At 40.5% G+C, this 22254-nt stretch overlaps 1 protein-coding gene across 1 annotated transcript in view; it reads right to left on the reverse strand.

Moving 5' to 3' along the window:
- The window catches only part of nr1d2b (nuclear receptor subfamily 1, group D, member 2b), a 69573-nt gene that overhangs the window by 40360 nt on the left and 6959 nt on the right, over positions 1-22254 (reverse strand). Inside the window, 1 exon segment of the mRNA XM_037693625.1 lies at positions 848-936. Coding sequence (XP_037549553.1) covers positions 848-936 — 89 coding nt within the window.

Below are 22254 nucleotides of genomic sequence, written 5' to 3' on the forward strand. Positions count from 1 at the left end.
ATCTTGTTAAATTCTTGTTAAAGTCCTCCTGTGCATGCTCCCGCGGCAGCCATTTACCAGCCAATCAATTTTTGGCACAACACCGGCCCACGTTTCCAGGTTGTCAGCAGTGACGCGTAACAAACACGACGTGTCAGCGGTGATGCATAATAGATGCGATGTATATGGGAAAGCAACGTATTTTTGGACTGATGCGAGTTATAGGGCGGTGCGATGTGTACAGAGGAAAATACGGTAATAAGCATCAGCAGTGTTTTCATTCTTGTTGTCAGTCAGTCTGCCTATTTAAAAGGTGAAAAGTAGAGACAGGACTGTTTGGTGTGAGCAGAAACTTGTGCCATCAGAAACTGAATTTGAACTGCTCAGACTCAATCTGTATTTGTGTAATTTGAAATTAAATCCATTAGTCTGAAAATGAATTTCACTAAATTGAAAGTAAATTTAATGCTTTGAAACTGTATTTTGTTGTATTGGAAACTCAGTTTGACTACTTTCATTTTCATCTCTAAAATTCTATTTCAATTCCAAAATGCAGTTTTTTTGTCACGGAGAAAGTCACAGAGTAATCGAACGCAGAATGACAGATTTACATTTCATATCAGTGAAACTTCCTTTACAGAAATGTAGGTGTGGGGTTCAGTCTATTTGCGCACCACTGCTCCCACTGCTCCAGCTTAAATAAGCCATAGAGGAAGTTCTTATTCTTTGGTGTTTTACGGTGGTTTGCATCCACTCTGCTGCATCACTGCCCCCTTGAGACGGAACCCCATGCCTACATTTCTGTAAAGGAAGTTTACGTGTGCATGCATGAGTGCGTGCATGTGTGGTTTCAGATAGCTACCCTCACCTTGCAGCCCTCGCAGGCATGGACTCCGTAGTGGAAACCGGAGGCCACATCCCCACAGACCTTACACAGCAGCACCAGGCCGTTGCTTTCTGGTTGGTAAAAAGAACACATTCTTATAGCTGGTCTGAAAGACGCTGATTTCTTCCCTTATTGACCTTAAATATCCACAAACATCCATTTCACATCAGCTGAGAAATCAAACCGCAGTTATCAGTTCAGAGTAACAAGTTAGGACATCATTCAGGTCCTGTTTACACAAGGCTTTTCTGCTGCGGTTCAGCTCTTTCATGTACAAGATAACAGCACTTGCAGGGCAAAGAGGGGGAATTGGAAAGACCATCTGTACGTCCAGGGCAGCACGGTGGCGCAACTGGTAGAGCTGCTGCCTCTCAGCGAGCAGGTCCCTGGTTCAAACCCCGGTCCAGGGGCCTTTCTGGGTGGAGTTTGCATGTTCTCTCCGTGCATGCGTGGGTTTTCTCCGGGTACTCCGGTTTCCTCCCACAGTCCAAAAACATGCATGTTAGGCTGATTGGTAACTCTAAATTGTCCCTAGGTGTGAGTGAGAGAGTGAATGGTTGTTTGTCTCGTTTGTCTCTGTGTGGCCCTGTGATGGACTTGCGACCCGTCCAGGGTGTACCCCGCCCCTCGCACAGTGATTGCTGGACATGGGCACCAGCGACCCCCGTGACCCAAAATGGAATAAGCGGGTAAAGAAAATGGATGGATGGATGGATGGATCTGTACGTCCATGTTGGAAGTATAACCAGGCCTTATGTGACTTCTGTTTGGCAATGTTTTTCATGATAACCTGAAAAATAATCGAGGTACCGACTTTCATTTTGGTGTGTAGATGCATCAAGATCCCTGTTAAAAATTATAACGTCACACCAAAATCCAAACTGACTGTTGCCATATATAAAATAAGAATATGTATGTAAACTGGTCATCCCAATCATTTGACAAAATTATGCTGTATAGTTTTTATATTGCTTAGAAGTAAAGTTTCTTTAAATGATTGGGGTGGCCCTTGGGGTGGCCATAGATGAATCAATGGTGGCCAAGGCCACTATTGGCCACCCTCAGGCTCCACTATTGAATGTGTAACTCCTGTAGGGGAACACCACCTTTGAACAGAGTTCACCTAATCTCAAAACAAATATCATTCATGTTTTTTTGTGTGTTTTAAACTGTCAAAATAAGATGCATTTATTCCCTTGGGAATGAACAAACTTTATTTTGCAGGTGTTAAACTCAGCTTAGCTTACAAACTCCTTAGTTGCCACTAAACTAATGTAATGAAAACTGTCATTGTGTTAACTTCATTGCCAATATGACCTCATTTCCCACGAAACAGACAGATCGTCTTAATGAGAGCTGTGGTTCATTTTTGACCTCGAGGTGGGACACCTGCCGAGGAGTTTACTCCCAGGATTTTCCCATGGAGATAACAGTTTTAAAAGAATCCTTTGTTTTCAGGACATTCTCTTTTCAGGAGATGAACAGCGACACCTTTTGACGAACATTGCATGTTATTTCCACAGCTTCAGAACTGAATGCTTGTTATTGAAAATGTCTGTTTAAAGTAACCTCTCTTTAAAGATAATCATGTTTATTTTTCTCCTTTTAAAAAGAAGTGTGACTTTTAAAGGCAGAGCGAGAAAATGGACTGTTATTTTATATAAAATAACATGACAGAGTTAGAACCATCCCACTTCTGGGTGGGGGGGGGGTGTCCCTAAGTCAATCTGTAACACACAGGCAGACACTTCACTTCTTCATCTTCTACACCACTTCTACATTACACTTCACCGCTCTTTCTACATCAAAAATCTTCGAGCAAACTCCAGAGAAAGACGCATCCTCCTAGTGAGATATCCTAGGAAGGAAGGGAACGAGAGAGAAGCAGAACCTGGCATTAGAGTGAGATCTGAACCAGAACATCATGCCGCAGAGTGGTCAATCCAAGCTGACTTCAAAGGGCCAGTGATCGGACCTTGATCCCTCCAACGGATGACCGGTGACCTTTGAGGATAAATCCTCCTTTTAAGTCACCCATAGCATCTCAGGTACAGCTGGCACCCCTCATAAGCAGTTGTGGGACCACTCTGACCATCTCATTCTGGTAGGACAAGAGAACTTAATGCCTTTCTGGTGATCATACATTCACAATAACATTAATTTAGATACATCAAAGTTAATTTAGACACAATTTTAACTACACCCCAACAAACCAGTCCAAGATTCTGCCTTTTATAAAACGTTACACTAAATTTAATAATCAAATAACCTTTGACACAAGGAAATTTTGTTATTAATTTGTGTATAAATTTTTATGAATAACCTTCATCAGATATATACATCAGAGTAATATTTTTGTAATAAAAATACATAAAAATCAACTAAATTTGTGATTATTTTGACATATCGGAATTATTGCCACCAAACTGTCTGTATTTTAACACATCGCGGCCATTAGGCCGACGCGGTGGTGGATTATTAACAATATTCAAATCAACTTTTGACTGTAAACAACTGCCCATCCCAGTTTCCCGCTCCAGCTTTGAGCTGAGCGTCTTTGAACTCGGACATTCGCCTCAGACTTTATTTACACTCGTCTATCGCCCACCTCGATCTAAGGATTTCATAAATTAGTTTTCTGACATCTTGGATGAAATCACACCAAAATATGAGCATGTTTTCATTATTGGGGGCTTTAATTTGCATGTGTGCTGTCCTGAGAAGCCCTTGGTTAAGGACTTTGTAGATTTATTGGACTCATTTAATCTAACTCAGCATGTAAACGGTCCCACCCAAGAGCGTGGACATAAACTGGACCTTGTTTTAACTCATGATGTGACTGTTAATAATCTTGTTATTGGTGATAATGTTTTTTTAGACCACATGCCAGTCCAGTTTGAGTTCACCCTCCCCCATTTAACTCCTAAGTCGTGCATTCCTGCACGTAGCACCCGGACCATTAACCATTTCACTGCCGTGTGTTTCACAGATGTTTATAACTCTGAAATGATAATTAAGCCCCCGGTGTTTCTCACTACCACTGAGGAGCTGACATCCCAGTTCAACTCTGTCTGCTTAAAGACTCTGGATCATGTTGCGCCTGTTAAAACCAAAAAAAATCGAAACTCAGAGCAGAACCTTGGCTGAGTGACGTCACCAAGGCTGTTAGGCAGCAATGTAGGAGGGCGGAGCGAAAGTGGAGGAAAGACAGGCTGCAGGTCTCTTTCCAAATACTTAAAGAGAGTTGGCGCCGTTATCAAAAAGCAGTGAAAGCTGCTAAATCCAAATATTTTTCTGATATAATTACCTCAAACTCTTGCAACCCACGTGTCCTCTTCTCCACCCTAAACTCTGTTCTCCACCTCACTGAACCATCACCTCTGGAAGCCTCGACTGAGCTGTGCGACAACTTCTTACATTTCTTTTTGGAAAAAATTGCGACCACCTGGGCTCTCATTTCCCCTCCAACTCATGACCCACCCACCTCAAGCTGTAGCTCTATTTTACCATTTTGAACCCATCACTCCATCTTCTCTAGAGCAGATCATGTGCAGCTTGAAACCTTCTGGCTCCCCCTTTGATGTGGTCCCCCCTTGACTACTAAAGGAGGTTTTTCCAACTCTAGGTCCGTCCATTCTTGATATAGTAAACAGTAGTTTATCCACTGGCATGGTGCCAAAATCCTTTAAACATGCTGCTGTCCAGCCTCTCCTGAAAAAAAAAAAAACCTTGACCCCTCAGTCGTATCCAACTACCAGCCTGTCTCCAAACTCCCATTTGTTTCTAAAGTACTGGAGAAAATAGTCGAGTCCCAATTGAAGTGCTTCCTGGAGGATCACGCCATCTTAGAGCTATTCCAATCTGGCTTTAAACCTCTCCACAGCACTGAAACTGCCCTGCTAAAGGTCTTTAACAACATCTTCAGATCCACAGATACTGGTGATTCTGTGCTGCTTGTCCTGTTGGACCTCACAGCCGCCTTCAACACCATCGACCACGAGATCCTCATTGCTAGGTTGGAGCATTGGGTGGGCATCACAGGATCAGCCCTCAATTGGTTCAGATCTTACCTCGCTGACAGATCCTTTTGTGTCTCCATCAAGGATTTTAGTTCCGCAGAGGCAGAGCTTAAATGGGGGGTTCCGCAGGGGTCCATCCTGGGTCCCCTCCTATTCTCTTTATACCTGCTGCCGCTTGGTGCTATTTTCCGGAAACACAACATGCCCTTCCACTTCGATGCCGATGACTGTCAAATTTACTTCCCCTTAAGACACAATGGTACATGCTCTATTCAACCACTGCTCGACTGCCTGGCTGACATCAGGGACTGGATGGCTTTAAACTTCTTAAGTTTCAATGAAAAGAAGTCTGAAGTCATGTTGTTCCCTCCCAACGACACGATCACAAACCACTGCATCGACCTTTCTGCTCTTACCCTGTCAGAAAAACAAAGAGTCACTAATCTGGGAGTGATAATGGACCCTTCCCTGAAACTTAACAATCACGTAAACATGATTGTTAAATCATGTTTCTTCCAACTGAGGCAGCTGTCTAAACTGAAGCCCATATTATCCAAAAATAACCTGGAGACAGTAATACATGCATTCATTACATCTAGGCTTGATTGCTGCAATTCACTCCTGTTTGGTATCAGTCAGACCTCCATTGCACAACTACAACTGGTCCAGAATGCAGCAGCCTGATTTTTAACCAGTACAGGCAAAAGAGAGCACATTACACCAGTTTTGGCCTCACTGCACTGGTTACCGGTTCACTTTCGAATCCAGTTCAAAATACTCATGTATGTCTACAAATCACTGAACAGTGTCTCTCCCCCCCCATCTCTCTGATCTGCTACAACCGTATGTCCCTCCACGCTCCCTGAGGTCAGCGGACCAGTTGCTCCTCACAGTTCCAGGAACTCGTCTTAAGCGCAGAGGTGACAGGGCCTTCTCTGTAGAAGGACATAGATTTTGGAACGAGTTACCTCTGCTTGTCAGACTGGCCCCCTCCCTCTCGGTTTTCAAGTCCCGTTTAAAAACCCACTAATATTTGGTGGCTTTCAACACCAGATGATCTGTTTTGAGATCCTGTATGCTCCACACTGGTTTGTCGTCATTATCTGCATCGTTTTTATGTCTATATTCTGATTTACTTCATTTTGTATATTGCTTTGTGTGCTAACTGTTGTTCTGTCTGTACAGCACTTTGGTTAGCCTCGTTGCTGTTTTAAGTGCTTTATAAATAAAGTGGTATGGTATGGTATGATATATCTGTGTGTATTAACTGATTTAATGCCCTTTAAACACGGGGAAAGAATTCACGTTTCAGGTTACATTTAATTTGAGGGTTTTAGAGACTGATTTTCCTCTCCAAGAGGTGGTGCCCGCATAACGAGGTTATTTGCATAATAAATGCATATCTCATGAGCTTAACTCATAACTAATAAATTATATAGATATCCGATCAAACAAATCCCTCTACACTCCTATCCACTTAAATATTTTGTACTAAAAACATTAAGGTTTACTTGCATTCCCTGTTCAATTCCAGTCCAGAAAAACACTAATCTAAAACTACAACATCCCTCAGTGACAGGGCGAATTTCTAGTTTTGTATTCTTTTTACACACTGTGCAGTGCCTTGACTGCACCATACTGTACCCAGATCAGTTATAACATCTTTATAGTACAATGTTAATTACAGACGTGTAGAGGTTACCAAAAAACAATGCTTGAGAAACTTGTGTAACTAGTTCTATTTAGGGCTGCAACTAACGATTATTTCAATAATCGATTCATTGGCCGATTATTTTTTCCAATTAATCGATGAATTGGCAAATTAAAAAAAAGTTTTAATTTCCCCTTTATCCCAAAATTGAACATTTGACTGATATAGCAATTCGCACAAAAAACAGGTTGCTATTTGACTATTCTGTTAGTAAAATATTGAATAATAAAAAATAAGTTAGTCAAATAGCTTAAAAAATAAATGTACACAAAAATATATACAAATGTATCTTTATACCTGCACAATATGTAGCCACTTTGTAAAATGTGTCCATGAGGGAAGAGTGTAACTTGGATTAAAAGTGTGGATTATTGTAACCTGGATTAAAAGTGTGGATCATTGTAGTGAAGCCTTCGTCTTCAACCATCGACAGAGGCCTCATGTCAGTGACGATCATTTAAGGATCTTTCAGTGAAGACAGCTGCTGCTGTGGCGTCCATGATGTCTGTCCATCATGAAGGCTGTCATTGTTTGTTGTTGTTTTCTGGAATGAGAGAGTAAATATGTATTATAGTATAATTTAAAGCAACTCAAGAAATGCCTTGTTTCACTTACAGTGTTAGGTTCAGGCAAAAGTAGCTCAAAGAGCAATTAAACACACACACACACACATATATATATAAAATACTTAATTACACACATTTGAGTAGATGTAATAAATTACTTTAATTCCTGTTTAATTGCAATTCATCTTGCCATACCTGCAGTGTCTTCAGACTTTGCCAGCAAATTAAAAGTTGAAGCATAATCATTAAATTATTATCTTTGTGTCAGATTCATTTATAAATCACATTTAAACACTGCTTGTACCAATTAAATTAAATAAAAAATAACACACGTTCTCTATCACTGTCATTAATCAGATAACAAACAAGCAGCAGCTTCAGTTACAGAGAGACTGATGTTACGTTTTCTCACTTGGAAACAGAACAAATGTAGAATATTGTAGCGACTCACCTGCCAACACATGACGAGTTGTATCTGCTGTTCAGCTCCTTTATCCTCCTCGTGACTCCAACATGTTTACGTTTATCTCCATGGTTCTCCCGTGTCGTGTCGTCACTTTTCAAAGCTGCATGTTGTGCAGTTTTTATCTTTGTGAAGTGCTCCCACATTTTGGAGGACTCGGGTCGAACTGTTTTCTCCTCGTCTGTCATTTGTAAAACGTATTTAATTTCCAGGCTGTTTTCCTTTGAAAACAGCCTCTGCTCTGCTTCCGCCTCCCCCCCCCTTGCTCTGTTCAACTCACGCTGCAGAGGCATTTTTTTTTCTTTTCAAACTTTATTCAGTCTGTCATTAATGACAATGAACTGCCCGTGAACAAAATGGCTCTGCAGTGCCGTGAAAGACACTTAATTGCGCGACACATTGAATCGATAATAAAATTCATTGCCAACACTTTTAATCATTGATTTTTATCGATTTTATCAATTCGTTGTTGCAGCCCTAGTTCTATTACTAAATAAACAACTGCTCCCAATAACAAAGTTGTGAAGTCCTCTTTTATACCACACCAAGATTTTCCATGTGAATTAGCATCAACATTAAACAAACATAACACAGAATGTGGCAATATGATGCATCATCTATACCTCTGCAAGTAGGGTTGTTATAGATAAACCGATACGACCGGATATCCGGTTTGACAAGCTAGAGATATGGTTGTGTCGGTAGCAGCCGTATAAATCGACAGCAACCAGCCACAAATGCTGAGATGAACCGGTTGAAGAGACATGAACCGGGTATCGCGAGACTAGCTCGGTTGACAGTGCGTTTATAAAACAACGCGAGAGTCGGAAATGCCCGCAAAGCTATTCTCACGCATGCTCCGTAGCTCACCAAGACAACGAGAATGGATGCAGCGTTAGCGGGTCACCGAGAAAGATTTTCAATACAGCAGCCAGACAAATGTCTAAAGTGTGGAACGTTTTCGGGTTTTACAAGAAGGACGGAAAACTCGACAAAAACCACGCTATTTGTAAGCTATGCAGAGCACCTCTGAAGTACACTGGTAGCACAACAAACCTTGATCAACATGCAACGAGAAAACACAGAGGAGTATGGCGAACTTCTCAAGCCCCATAACAACGAGCAGGAGCAGGCAGCTGCCACACAGAGAGCGACGGGTAACGTTATCACTAAATTTTACGGGCAACTCGGCGACAGTTCATCACGAGCTAAGGATATAACGGTATCAATAACCCGTTTCATAGCTAAGGGCTTATGGCCGTACAATATAGTAGAGGGGGAAGGATTTCAGGCTTTGATTCATACGTTGGAGCCCAGATATAAGATTCCGTCCCGGCAGCATATCACAAACGCATGCATGCCAGCGTTGCATGCCCAAGTGAAGAGCCAAGTTGAAAAAGAATTGGCACATGCAGAGCGAGTTGCTGTTACAACCGATGCCTGGACGTCATGCTCCACTGAGTCTTATGTGACCACCACTGTCCACTACATCTCTCCAGACTGGAAGTTAAATGTGCATGTGTTGCAAACCAGGGCATTCAAAGGATCCCACACTGGGAAAAACATTGGTGCTCTGCTAAAACAGGCATGTGTTGACTGGAACCTTCTTGATAAAGATCCAGCCCTGGTGACAGACAATGCCACAAACATGGTACTAGCTGGAGTGGAAGCAGAGATGACCCCTCACCTCATGTGCTTTGCACACACTATTAATCTCGCCACACAGAAAGCCTTTAAAGTTGACACAGTAGCAAGGTTGCTGGGGAGAATGAGGAAAGCCGTTGCCTTTTTTCATCATAGTGTGAGGGCAGCAGAAATTCTTCAAGAGAAACAGAAACAACTAGCCTTGCCTTCCCATAAACTCGTCCAAGATGTATCCACGCGGTGGAATAGCTCCCATGACATGCTTGAATGCTTTTTTGAGCAACATCCTGCGAATTCTGCAGCACTCATGTCCAGGGACCTCAGAAAGGAGAAGAGGTGAGTACTCTCAAGGACAAAGACTTCTGCGACATTGAAGACATTGTCAAACTGATGGCGCCGGTCAAACTTGTGACTACCAGCATGTCTGAAGACAAGCGACCCACACTCTTGATGATTCTTCCTGTAAAAGCAAAGCTTAAAAAGAACTTTGAACCATCAGATGAAGACTCAGTGTTAATCAGAGAGATGAAGCAGGCGTTCAAGAATGACTTGGAGAAACGCTACTCAGGCCTTGAAGATCTCTTCCACACTGCAGCAGCTCTGGACCCCCGTTTTAAGTCCCTGCCCTTCCTCAGTAACCATGATGCAGAGAGGACATTCACAAGCATATCAGCAGAAGCAGCATCCCTGCATCACAAGGTAAATCCCCCAACACACTGTCAAAATACATATTACAGTACATTCAGTTACAGTCTGCTGTGTTTTGTTGCTGTCATTAGATATATTCTGACTACTGTTTGATTCTTTACACTGCATTTAACCATACTGTACACTAAATGTAATTTCATGTTTTATTTCTAGGTAACGGGGGCTTCAGTTCAGAGAGGTCCAGTGCAGACTGATCCATGTCAGAGTGAACCAGCAAATGGAGATCCAGACATCTGCATTGATGTACCCCTGACCCAAGATGAGCATAAAGGTTTGTGTGTTTTATAACTTGTGATCAAGAACGAGAAGACTTTGTCTTAAACTTGTGCTGCAGTCATAGTATCAGTATAAAACACATTCACTATAATGAGAGGATCTGCATGCAAAGAAAGAGTTAAATAATAATGATGATGATGATCATGATACATATTTTACATATGTACACGAGTCCTTACATAAATAAATTCTGAACATCAAATGAAGATTTATACATAAAATGGTAGTCAATTAAAAAACTTCATGGCAAACATAGCCAGTAATATAAGGTACTTGTTTTCTATTTCAGATGATAAACCTCCTTGTAAAAAGAAGATGTCAGCCTGGACCAGCTGTTGGGAGAAGACTTTCAAGTAAGGACGGCATCTAGATCTGTGAGGGACCAGGCCAATGAAGAAGTCAAGAGGTACAGAGAGCGTGATCCTTTGCCCCTGAAAAAAAAAACCCACTACAGTGGTGGAAAGAGCAACAGGACTTGCCACTGCTGTCATCTGTGGCTAAAATGTATCTGTGCATACCGGCCACCAGTGTGGCATCTGAGAGAGTTTTCAGCACTGCAGGAGATATTGTTTCCACAAAACGCAGTCTACTCAAACATGAGCATGTGGATCAGCTGATTTTCCTTAAGAAAAATCTGCTGCAAAAAAAAAAGATGAGGACAGTGATTATGATGAATAAAAATATAGGTAAACATACAAACATAAGGAAGTGAACTACTTCACTGTGTTGGAGTTCAGATTGAACCTGACGTGAATGTAGAAATGCAGGACATTACTTTTGTTCAGACTACCTCACCAGGTCAGAAAGCTGCACTTTGATTTCTTTTATACATGTAATCGGCACTTTGACTGTTGATATGTGCTGCTGATTATCCATGCTGCTGATCTGATCTCATGCTGCTGTTTAAATGACATGATGTTATATTAATCTGTGCCCACCTGCTCACACAAACTCATGTTCGTGCTGCTGTTGTTAGGCGTACTGTTCTTGCATTATGTTTTTGTATTAAGTTCAAGTTGTGTTTATTTGTCATATGCAAGGTTAACACAATGAAATGCTCAGGATGAGAAGAACCGATTTGACTTGCTAAAAAACAAGCAAACAAGAAATACTAAAGCATGCAATAAGGGTACAAAATAAACTACCAAAAAGTGAAAAAGTAATTATAATATTTACAAAGTTTCTGGAGAGAAAAATGGTAAACATTGTAGAATTTTTACAGTGAAGCAGAATGAATTTGTGTGAATAAGTATTCCAAGGTAGTAATGTAATATAAGCTAAAATGCACATGATATATATTGCACATAACTGTAACGAGTCTGTATGGATCGGCACAACACCTGACTCAGGACAATATTAAAATAAAAGGTTTTATTTTATTAAAGGCGTTCGTCTGAAGGATCTGAGCCTCAGTTCTGGTCCAATCTATGAAGACAGACAGGTTAGTGACTGCAAAAAGGTTCTGGGAGCTGAGAGGTGGTGTGCACGTCACTAACCTTCTGTGGCAGGAGCAGAGCTGAGACAGAGAACGTTGGAGGGCTGGGCAGGAAACAGAATCCAGGGACGTAGCAGGGGTCGAGAGCCAGGAGCTGTGTGAACAGGCAAAAGGATGATCCGTAGTCGTGGTCGAAGAGGAGAGCGAGGTTGTACCATGTAGGCCGAGAGCGTGGTATCCAGACAGGGGCAAAGTCAAAACGAGGAATCAAGAGGGAAGCTGTGGTCAAAAACAAAGAAACTAGGAACGAACGAATGCTGGATACTTTACTGGCTGAGGCTTTCAATAATCTGGCACTGAGGAGAGTGAGAGTGGAGCTTAAGTAGTGAGCTGAACAGGTGTGGCAGGTGAGTGGTGATTGCAGAGACAGGGTGCAGCAGATGAGTGCAGATTGCAGAGAGAGAGTGACAGGAGCAGAAAATGGGTGATAGGCAGTGCAGGACCAAACAGGATGAAATAAACAGAAACTGAGGCAGGAAAAAACATGAATGATCTTAAAACAGGGGCTGTGATATGAAGAGCAGAGGCTTAGGCAGATGGGGGGGCAGCGGGGGCCGCTGAGCGTGACACATAACTACCAAACTACACAGGGTGTGTGACAGGTTTAGTTATTTATTTATTTATTTATTTATTTTATTTATTCATTTCATTGCATTAAAAACATAACAACTCAAAAATAATGAAAAAAAATGTATGCAGTCAAAATAAAATGAAAGGCAGCAGAAGAAGAATTAATCTTATAATATCTGCCCCTTTTTTACCCTTACTGTCTTGTTACAAAACAAAAACAAAAAGCAAGACGTGCAACAACTTCAGTGATTTAAAAACAACATCAACTAAAGAACAACATCATCAACTCAAACAATAACTTTAGTGGATTCAATTTGGAGTTTTTTGTATTCTGTCAAATAACTCTCCTTTAACATTCTCTTAAATATATGTTGAGATCTGGCATTTTTAAATGTATCGTCCAGACCATTCCATAATCCTATCCCCTGGATTACAAAGGATCGTTCTTTTAAACTAGTGCTAAAATAAGGCTTCACAAACATTTCTATCCCTTTAAGAAAATAAACACTCTCCTTTTTAATAAAATGTACTTGAATATTGACGGGCAATATGATTTTATGAGCCCTATACATAATCTGCAAAATGCTGTAATTGACCAAATCATAGAATTTCAATATCTGGAGTTGACAAAACAATACATTTGATGGATGTCTTAATTTTTGTCTGGTGATAATTCGTACTGCTCTTTTCTGCAAAATAAAAAGTGGGTTTGTAATTGTTTTACATGCTTCACCCCAGACTTCGATACAGTATTTTAAATGAGGAACAATTAGTGCATTATACAACATAAATAGTGCTTTTTCATTAAATAACTCCTTTACTTTGTACAGAATTGCTATCGATTTTGCTACTTTTGTTCTTAAGTTATTTATATGAGATTTCCATGTCAATTTTTCATCAATAATAACACCCAAGAACTTCACCTCATTAACTAAGAATCTCAGTTCCTTCTACCATAAATGGAGCATCAACTTTTCTTTTACTATTACTGAATATCATATAATATGTTTTATCTAGATTTAATGATAATTTATTAAGATGAAACCAATTTTGAATTTTCACAAATTCTATTTGTGTCATTTTCAGCGTTTGTTCTATATCTTTACCCTGACAAAAAAAAGTTGTATCATCTGCAAATAAAATACATCTAAAAAGACCTGACACATTTACTAAGTCGTTTACATATAAATTAAATAACTTAGGTCCAAGTACTGAACCCTGGGGCACTCCACACATGATATTACAAAACTCAGATCTTCTGTCATGTAGTTGAACAAACTGTTTCCTTCCTTCTAAATAACTATTTACCCATTTTAATGCTGGCCCTCTAATACCATATCTATACAACTTCTCAAGAAGAATTCCGTGGTCTATAGTATCGAAGGCCTTCCTTAAATCAACATAAATACTAATACAACACTGTTTTTGGTCAATAGCAGTTGTTATTTGTTCCATAAATTCAATGAGTGCCATTGATGTAGAATTGTTTTGTCTAAATCCATATTGACTATTACTTAGTATATTCTGTTTATCAACAAATCGATCCAATCTGATAACAAATAGCTTCTCCAAAATCTTGGAAAATTGTGGCAATAATGATATCGGTCTATAATTATTAAACACATGTTTCTCCCCATTTTTAAAAAGTGGAATTACTTTGGCTATTTTCATATTGTTTGTAAATATTCCTGTTGAGAATGACAGATTACATATATATATACAAACGGCTCAGTAACATAATTAATTGTTTTTTTTACAATCATCATATCCATGTCTATACAATCTTTTGATCTTTTGTCTGCCATATTTTTTACAATATTCAGTATTTCTTCTTTGTTGGTTCCTTCAAGAAAGATACTGTTGGTACAACCTGTAACTGTAGAATTCACATTTGTATCCACTTTTGGTATTTTGTTTGCAAGACTTGGGCCAACATTTACGAAATAATGATTAAACTCATTTACAATTTCATATTGATCATGGATCTCATTACCATCCTTTACAAAGTATTGTGGAACACTTGGTTTAGTTTCATGATTTTTCAGAACACTATTCATTATTCGCCATGTTGCCCTCATATTACCATTACTTTTGTCTAATAAATTACTATAATATTCCTTCTTTTGTTTTCTTATTATCCATACCAACAAATTTTTATACTTCTTGTATCTTTCTTCTGCTTCTTTTGTTTTTAGTTTTAGGAAGCATGCATACAGGTGGTTCTTTTTTTTACAAGCGTTTTTTAACCCTTTAGTTATCCATGGTTTATCAACAACATTACGCTTTGTATCATTTTTTTGCACACAATTTTTTTCATACAGTGTTCCTAAAATATTAATGAATACTTCATATGCTTTGTTTACATCATCAACATATACATCCATCCAATTTTGTTTCTGTAAATCATCTATTAAATTATCACAAGCTTTTTTTGACGTGTTTATTATTTTTCTCTTATTTGGTTCTCTTTTAATATTGCATTGATGATTTTTATAAAGTGTAAAGATTGGTAAGTGATCGCTTATATCAGTGAACAAAATACCACCCGTTATTTCTGTATTTGTGTAGAAGAACATATGCTGATATATATTCATAAATTAAACGGATTCTTTCATTTTTCTGGACTGTATAATGTACGTGCATTGAATAATTAAAAATGTAACGTGAGACGTTAATTATCTTTGACCCATGAAAATGAACGTGGTCATTTATTTTCAGAATCAAAATTTTAACATCATACATTTACATTAATTGGCAAATTGGAAAATAACAACATGGCTAATTTAGCAAGTTTTACAAGGAGGAAACAATACGGCGATTGTTTTCTCACTTCCAGCAGTACAACAGACATTAACCATACGGCGATGGTTGAAAAACTTCACAACAGACATTTCTGGAAATATCTGGAATGATTTCTAGCAGATAGAAGAGTTTAAAGATTGAAGTTTAGAGGGAGGGAGATGGTGTGTGTGTGAGTGAAAAGTGTTGAACAGAACGGCACCCTCCATTCGACCCAGCTTTCCTCGGTACGCTCGGTAGTGAACTCGACTCATTACCTCTCTGACGATGAATCAGTGGAAGCGGAGCTCCAGTTAAGCTACCGGTCCAGCGTCTCCGTAGGATGGCAGAGAACCGTCCGGAGTGGTGGCGGGACTTCATCAACAACAGTTCACCTCACGAGTGGACTTCACATGAGTGGAGTCCTTCAGAAGTTCCACTCAGAGGTGGAAGATGTCATAATCCCCACAAGACTCGGAAGAGCTCTGGATCATGCTGGACTTCTGTTCTCCCAAACGACTGGAGCTGCAAACTCTCCACCCGACTCCAACTGGAGGTGGAACCTCTTGCAGAACTTTTCTGAACTAGGAAGTGTTGCACCTTTTAAAAAAGGTCACTTCCGGTTCATTTGAGAACTTTCTGATTGGTCGATGGACCAAAACAGAGGTGTGTTTTGTGATGTAAGGTGTTATTAAAAAGTCAAGGAAAAAGATTAAGATTGTTTAAGAACAGACAAAAGATATTATGAAGAACTCAGACTTCGTGGAGTCAATTTTCATTTCATTTTTTTTTTTTTTCATTTAGCCTTTATTTATCCAGGTTAGTCTCATTGAGCCACGAGAACTCATTTTCAAGAGAGACCTGTTTTAGGGAGCACATGGTGGGGGTTAAGGGCCTTGCTCATGGGCCCAGAGTGGGGCGAATGAGGGTGGGGGCAAGTGTGTGTGTTTCACCTACCCCACCCACAATTTTGATGTTGTCGGGGCGTGAACCGGCGATCTTCGGATCACAAGCCCACCTCTCTAACCTCTGCGCCACCACTCCCCTCCAATACCAATTCTCTAGTATCTTCCTGTAAAAGTTAAACATGACATTTCTTTTTCAGTAAACTTGCAGTTGACCGAAACTTGAACTTTGACCAACTTACACAACTTGCTCATTTCAAACAGACGATCAAGAAATTGAATCATTACTTTGTAACATATTCCAACTTGATTTCCACTTTGAATGAGGATTAAAAATCGTTATTACTGTTTCACAGTTGATTTAAAAATGAGTAGTTCACTTCAACATTTAAAAATGGTTTGAACTAACACAATTTGATTATCAAACATTTGTAAAATAGTAATGATAATCGAAAGTAGTGTTCTTTCACTTGATTAATTCAAGAAAGAAAGTCTCAGGATGGGTCAACCTGTATTTCTGGATTCAAATCAATGAAATGACAGTTTCTGTCCCATAAGGTCCTTAAGGTCAGGATTTGACCTCAGGCCTAGTTCACTACATTTGTTATATTTGTAAAAATATTATCAATTATTGTGGCACTGTGATTTGTAATTCTTGTAGGTTTTGATATTAATGGATAAAGATTTAAACTATTCATTGAGTTAATAAATGTAATATTGTTATGTGAGTCTATATTATTTCCTAAGTCAACATTAAAGTCACCACACAAAAAAACAGTTTTATTTGAACTCCCTTCCAACAGCTCCACGATTTGATTATTGAATAGCTCTATATTTGACTCAGGAGATCGATATGCACAGCTTATAATTATATTTTTAGAATTCTTATTTATTATTTCAATTGTAATTATTTCCATAAGATTTTCAATTGTTACTGACATTTTGTCATTTTTTTTGCATTTTATTTCCTTATTTATTAATATAGCTACTCCACCACCTCGTTTATTTTTTCTGTTCATATAATAAAGTTCATACCCTTCAATGTTAGCATTATTTATACTTTCATCGTTCAGCCATGTTTCTGAGACTGCTATTATACTAAAAGTGCCGTTTGACTGTTTTAAGTAATCTGTTATTTTTGATAAATTTGCATTTAAACTTCTGCTATTAATATGAATAATGGAGAGGTCATATTTTGTCTTTATAATATTATTAAATTTCTCTTCATTATAATATTTACAATCTTTAATTACAGGAAAAAAATTTGAATAAAGCTGATCATCTATCGCATATATTTTAGGTTATTGCACAGGTCCTTTGTGCTTACTGTAGCTTATTCCTATATTTTTTTTTATTACATGCTGCTGTAATCATTTGTGCATTTTATAATTTTTCTTTATTTTCTCATTTTATACTGATCCCATCAAACAAAGAAATATTCTTTTAGCTGGTCTTTTTAGGTCCATGTCTAAAAATAAACACATTTGACATGTGATTCTGTTGTTTGGATTTTTACTTTATTTTTGCGAGTGCCTTACTGCACGCTTTTAAATATGGTATATGTAGACTTTTACAAATTTAAAATAATGTAAGAATGTCACATTTATAGAAATGGCCCTTTTTGTTCATAATTAATATTTGTCTACATTCAACAAATGTTAAACTGTAGAATTATATAAAGTTGAATCGAATCGAACCGAATCGCTCTTCCACTGTATCGAATCGAATCAAATCGTTCTGTTTTTAAAATAAATCGTTTTTGAATCGAATCGTAACCTTTGTATCTAGATGCGAATCGAATCGTCTATCACACAGAGATGTACAACCCTATCTGCAAGTAGTCAGTGTGATGTGATAGATTGTTCAATGAGAGAGACAAGATTAATGAGATTAACTACAAGCCCTGAGAATTGATGGTAATTCTCGGGCTATTTCCAATTCCCCCTCTTCACTCCGTGACAGTGGACAATAAGGGCAATGCAATTTTCATGTAAGATTTCAGATAAAGTTCAGCTTAAAGTTCAGCTTGGGTCCTAAACTTTGGAACAATCTGCCCATCAACATTCGACAGGCCACCTCAGTCTCTGCTTTTAAATCTCTCCTAAAAACACACATATACTCATAGACATTTAACACAGGGTGATCGGATTTAGATCTAGTTTTCATTGATACTGATTCTGTTTATGCTTTTGTTATTATTCCTATTTAACACAAGGTCATCAGATCTGATTTAGTATTTCATTGTTTCTGACTGAGTTTATGCTTTTTGTTATTATTTCCTTGACTTTTGACACAACGTGATCCGATTTAGTATTTCATTGTTTCTAATTATGTTTTCGGTTTTATATTTTTATTCCATGTGCTGTAAATATATCTTGCTACTTTTTTTTTGATGATGTGATATTTTTGTTAAGCACTTTGGTAACAGTTTCTGTTTTAAATGTGCTCTATAAATAAATCTGACTTGACTTGACTTAAAGGATAGTTGTCAGTGTTTAACCTTTCAATAAATCTATATTATACTACTGATTTTATGTAGTTTTATTAACCAGAGGAATCTAGTGAAATGTCCTTCAAAGAACAGAAAATGCATAATTTTGAGTAGATTTAAAAAATGTAAAACCATTCCAGGCTGGCATGTCCTGGAACCCCCTTAGGACCGCTTCACTACTCAGACGCTTGGTATTACATACAGGTGTCCCTCATTCTTATCTTCATCAGCAAATGTTGGCAGGTATGATGTAGCTTTTGACATTCTGCTTGAATTTATTATACAATGAGTGTGATTGACATATTTATGCACTGCTGTAAGATAAAACGAAAGTTACGTATGTAACTACGGTTCTATGAACTTCGGATGACCGCCAGAGGGTGGTGCTGAAAGCACTGAATGTTCCCTTCATGCTAGGGCATTAACAGAGTACTCGAGTAATCTACACATCGATTGCTAGGATTTCTATTGAGGTTAAAAATGTAATGTCGAGTAACCGTAGTGACGTCATATTATGTGACCACTGTATGACCGTAGGGGCGGTGTTGCACTGTTGCAGGTCACAGAGTGTGGTATAACACCGGGTCCAATCCACCGCCCATCCACTGTTTTTAAGTTTCGTTTCTGACGTGCTGCATGTGTTTGCAGTTTAATAATAATAACTAATAGTTTATTTTTTTCCTGTGACTTATTTGAAGTATGATAAATGGTAGGAGCATAATATATGCTCCCAATGTTTTGTTGGTCTTTTTTTGTAAATAATTACCTTTTATTTCAGTTTTATTTATTTATTTATTTTTGTATCTTGAGATCTATGATGTCATCAAATACTCGAGTTCTACTCGGGTTTTATTATGTTAATGTCGAGTTTAAAAGTTATATACTCGTTCAACCCCTACTTCACGCATGAGATGGGGCGCAGTGAAGCCAATCGTCTAGGTATGGCAGAACCTTCACTCCGTAGGCCTGCAGAGGAGAGAGGACTGCCTTCACGCACCGTGTGAACACCCTCGAGGAAAGAGAGAGCCCGAATGGAACTACCCAGAACTGCCAGTGATGACCCTGATAGGCAAACTTGAGAAAGCGGCGATGTTCTGCCGCAATAGGCACATGAGAATAAGCATCTTTCAGGTCTATAGACGTGAACCATTCTCCCCTCGTGACAGCTTGAAGGACCTGTGTTGTCATGAGCATGTGGGAGGGCAGCACCTTTAGGTACTGGTTGAGTCCCCTCAGAACTAAAATGGGACGAAACCCGCCGTCCTCTTTGCATGAGGAAGTAAGTCGAGTAATAGCCTCTGGGTTGTTACAGAGGGTCCACTGCCTCGATTACACCCTTGGCCAGGAGGGCGGAAAGCTCCTGGACTAGTGCTTGAGCTTTCACCGGGTCTGCGATTACAGTCATCTTGACCCGGCATGAGATGCGAGGCCGCCGTCGGAACTGTAGCCGGTAACTATGGGTCAGAGTGGCAACCCCTTATTGGTCCACGGTGTGAGCAGCCCAGTAACTGAGCTGCTGGTGGGAGAAATATCCTATGATTGGCCTGGTGGCATCACCGTCTCCTTCGACGGCCCCTAGGGGCCGTGGGGGGGGGCGGCGGCCAGAGTCCCTTGTCCGAGCCTGCTCAGCTGGTTGATGGACCGACTCACGAAAGCTCCTGTCGGGTCTCTGCTGAATCGCACGAGGATAAAGACCACCCGGTCAATTATGACCCTGAGGTGGTGGCCGAATGCTGGGGTCAGCCGACGGGCGCCGTGGATGCCGAGGAGGTGGAGGGGGCATCGCCCTACTAAGGCTCAAAAGCTGCTACCTGGTCCATCGTGCCTGGCAGGTCTGTTCTAGGGCTTCCAAGGCAGCTGACCCGAACAATTCCCCCAGCACCACCGGGACATTACGGAGGGTTTTACGACATGGCTCGGTCAATGTTGACTGCGCCAACCAGACCTGTCGGCGAGCCTGGACCAAGAAGGCCATCACACGTCCAAGTTCCCTCGTCATCAGTGCAAAGGCCTGAAGCACTGCATCGCTAAAGCTCATTGCTGCTGTCGCACCACTAGTCCCCTGAAGGGACATGGAGATGGCAAGAAAGAGGTGTGCCATGGAATTGCCGAGGCGGCCAGCACGAGCTCCGGCGTAATAACTTCTGCAGAGGAATTCATCAGTGACGCAAGACTGAGCTCGTGGACACCAAACATCACTACGCAGAGCCTCCTCTGGTGACACGATGAGCGAGGCAACAGCAGGTTCGATCGTGAGCATGCGATCCAAGCCCGCTACAGCTGGCTCATGCACAGCCGCCAACATTCGGCCAGTCGCGGAAAAGTGTGCAAAGGCTTTTGGGTCCTGCCAGCAACCATGCAACTCCCTCAAGTACTCCTACGATGGAGGGATGGAAAAGGAGGGAGAGGCCCGTCCACACCTGAAGAAGTCACTTTATGGGGTGGACTCCTCTTGTTGCGGGATGTCCATCTGCAGCTGTCTCAGGGCCATACGCATGATGTCCTGCATTGAGCCATCACCTGACCCACTAGCTGTGCTCCGAGATGAAGAAAGTGAACCAGTCTCTGAGACTCAAGATGACTGCCTCTCCTCCTCACCTAAAAAGTGAGAGGCAGAGACAGCCAAGGATAACACATCCTCCTCCGCAGCCAGCTCAGGCATGGGTGGGGAGGAGAGTCCGGTCGCTGGCACTTGCTCAGCCCCCAGTCATGGCGTGCCTGAAATAGGGACTTAATCTCTGCCAATTCTGCGGACAGCTGCTCCACCCTCGTCGAGAGGCCCTAATCAGACTTGGCTCGCATCTTCCTAGGAGGGGCCACAGAGACTGTGGCCTCAGACTGGCACTTCGAGCGCCTAGGTAGAGCCTCGTTCCCAGAAGGCGGGAGGTCACTGCCAAGCTCGGGGCAAAATTGGGCCAGCCGAGCCACCCTCACAGCACGAGGCATAAAGCTACAATTCATGCAGGGGTTGGGGTTCTCTGACTGGGCCTCCACCAGATGGTCATGTCCAAGGCAAGCAGGACACAGGTCATGACCGTCATCTTCCTGGAGCACGGCCCCATAATCTGTGCAGCAGTGAGAGCCATCCATGCTCATTACTTTAGGCAGTTTATTCAAGTAAAAAAACCTGCAACTCAGCAAAGGGGCTGGCACCGCCAGATACGTCCAGGATACAGATTGAAAACAAGGACGAAAGTGTAGTAGAACATATGCATGAGATATATTCATACTGTTAAAATGGATTCTTTCATTTTTCTGGACTGTATTTGACGTGCAATTGAATCTAATAAAATGTGGACGTGAGACGTTAATTATCTTTGACTCACCAAGACAGTGGGTCATTTATTAACAGAATCAAGTTTAACACATCACACATTTACATTAATTGGCAAAAATTGAAAATAACGACAGCTTATTAATCAGTTTTACAGGAGTGGTAAACAATGCAGCGATTGTTCTCACTTCCAGCAGAACGGCAGGTATTACCACACGGCGGTGGTGAAAACTTTGCTTCAGACATTTCTAAAAATATCTGGATTAATTTGCTAGCAGATAGGAGAGTTTAAAGATGGAAAGATGAAGTTTAGAGGGAGGGAGATGGTGTGTGAGGGAAAGTGTTGAACAGAACGACACCCTCCATTCGATCCCAGCTTTCCTCGGTACGCTCGGTGGTAAACTCGACTCGTTACCTCTCTGAAGATGAATCAGCGGATACGGAGTTCAGTTAACGCTACCGGTCCAGCGTCTCCGTAGGAGTGGCAGA

The sequence above is a fragment of the Nematolebias whitei genome, chromosome 19 (genome assembly GCF_014905685.2).
Source record: "Nematolebias whitei isolate Nwh7 chromosome 19, NemWhi1, whole genome shotgun sequence".
Lineage (NCBI taxonomy): Eukaryota > Metazoa > Chordata > Actinopteri > Cyprinodontiformes > Rivulidae > Nematolebias > Nematolebias whitei.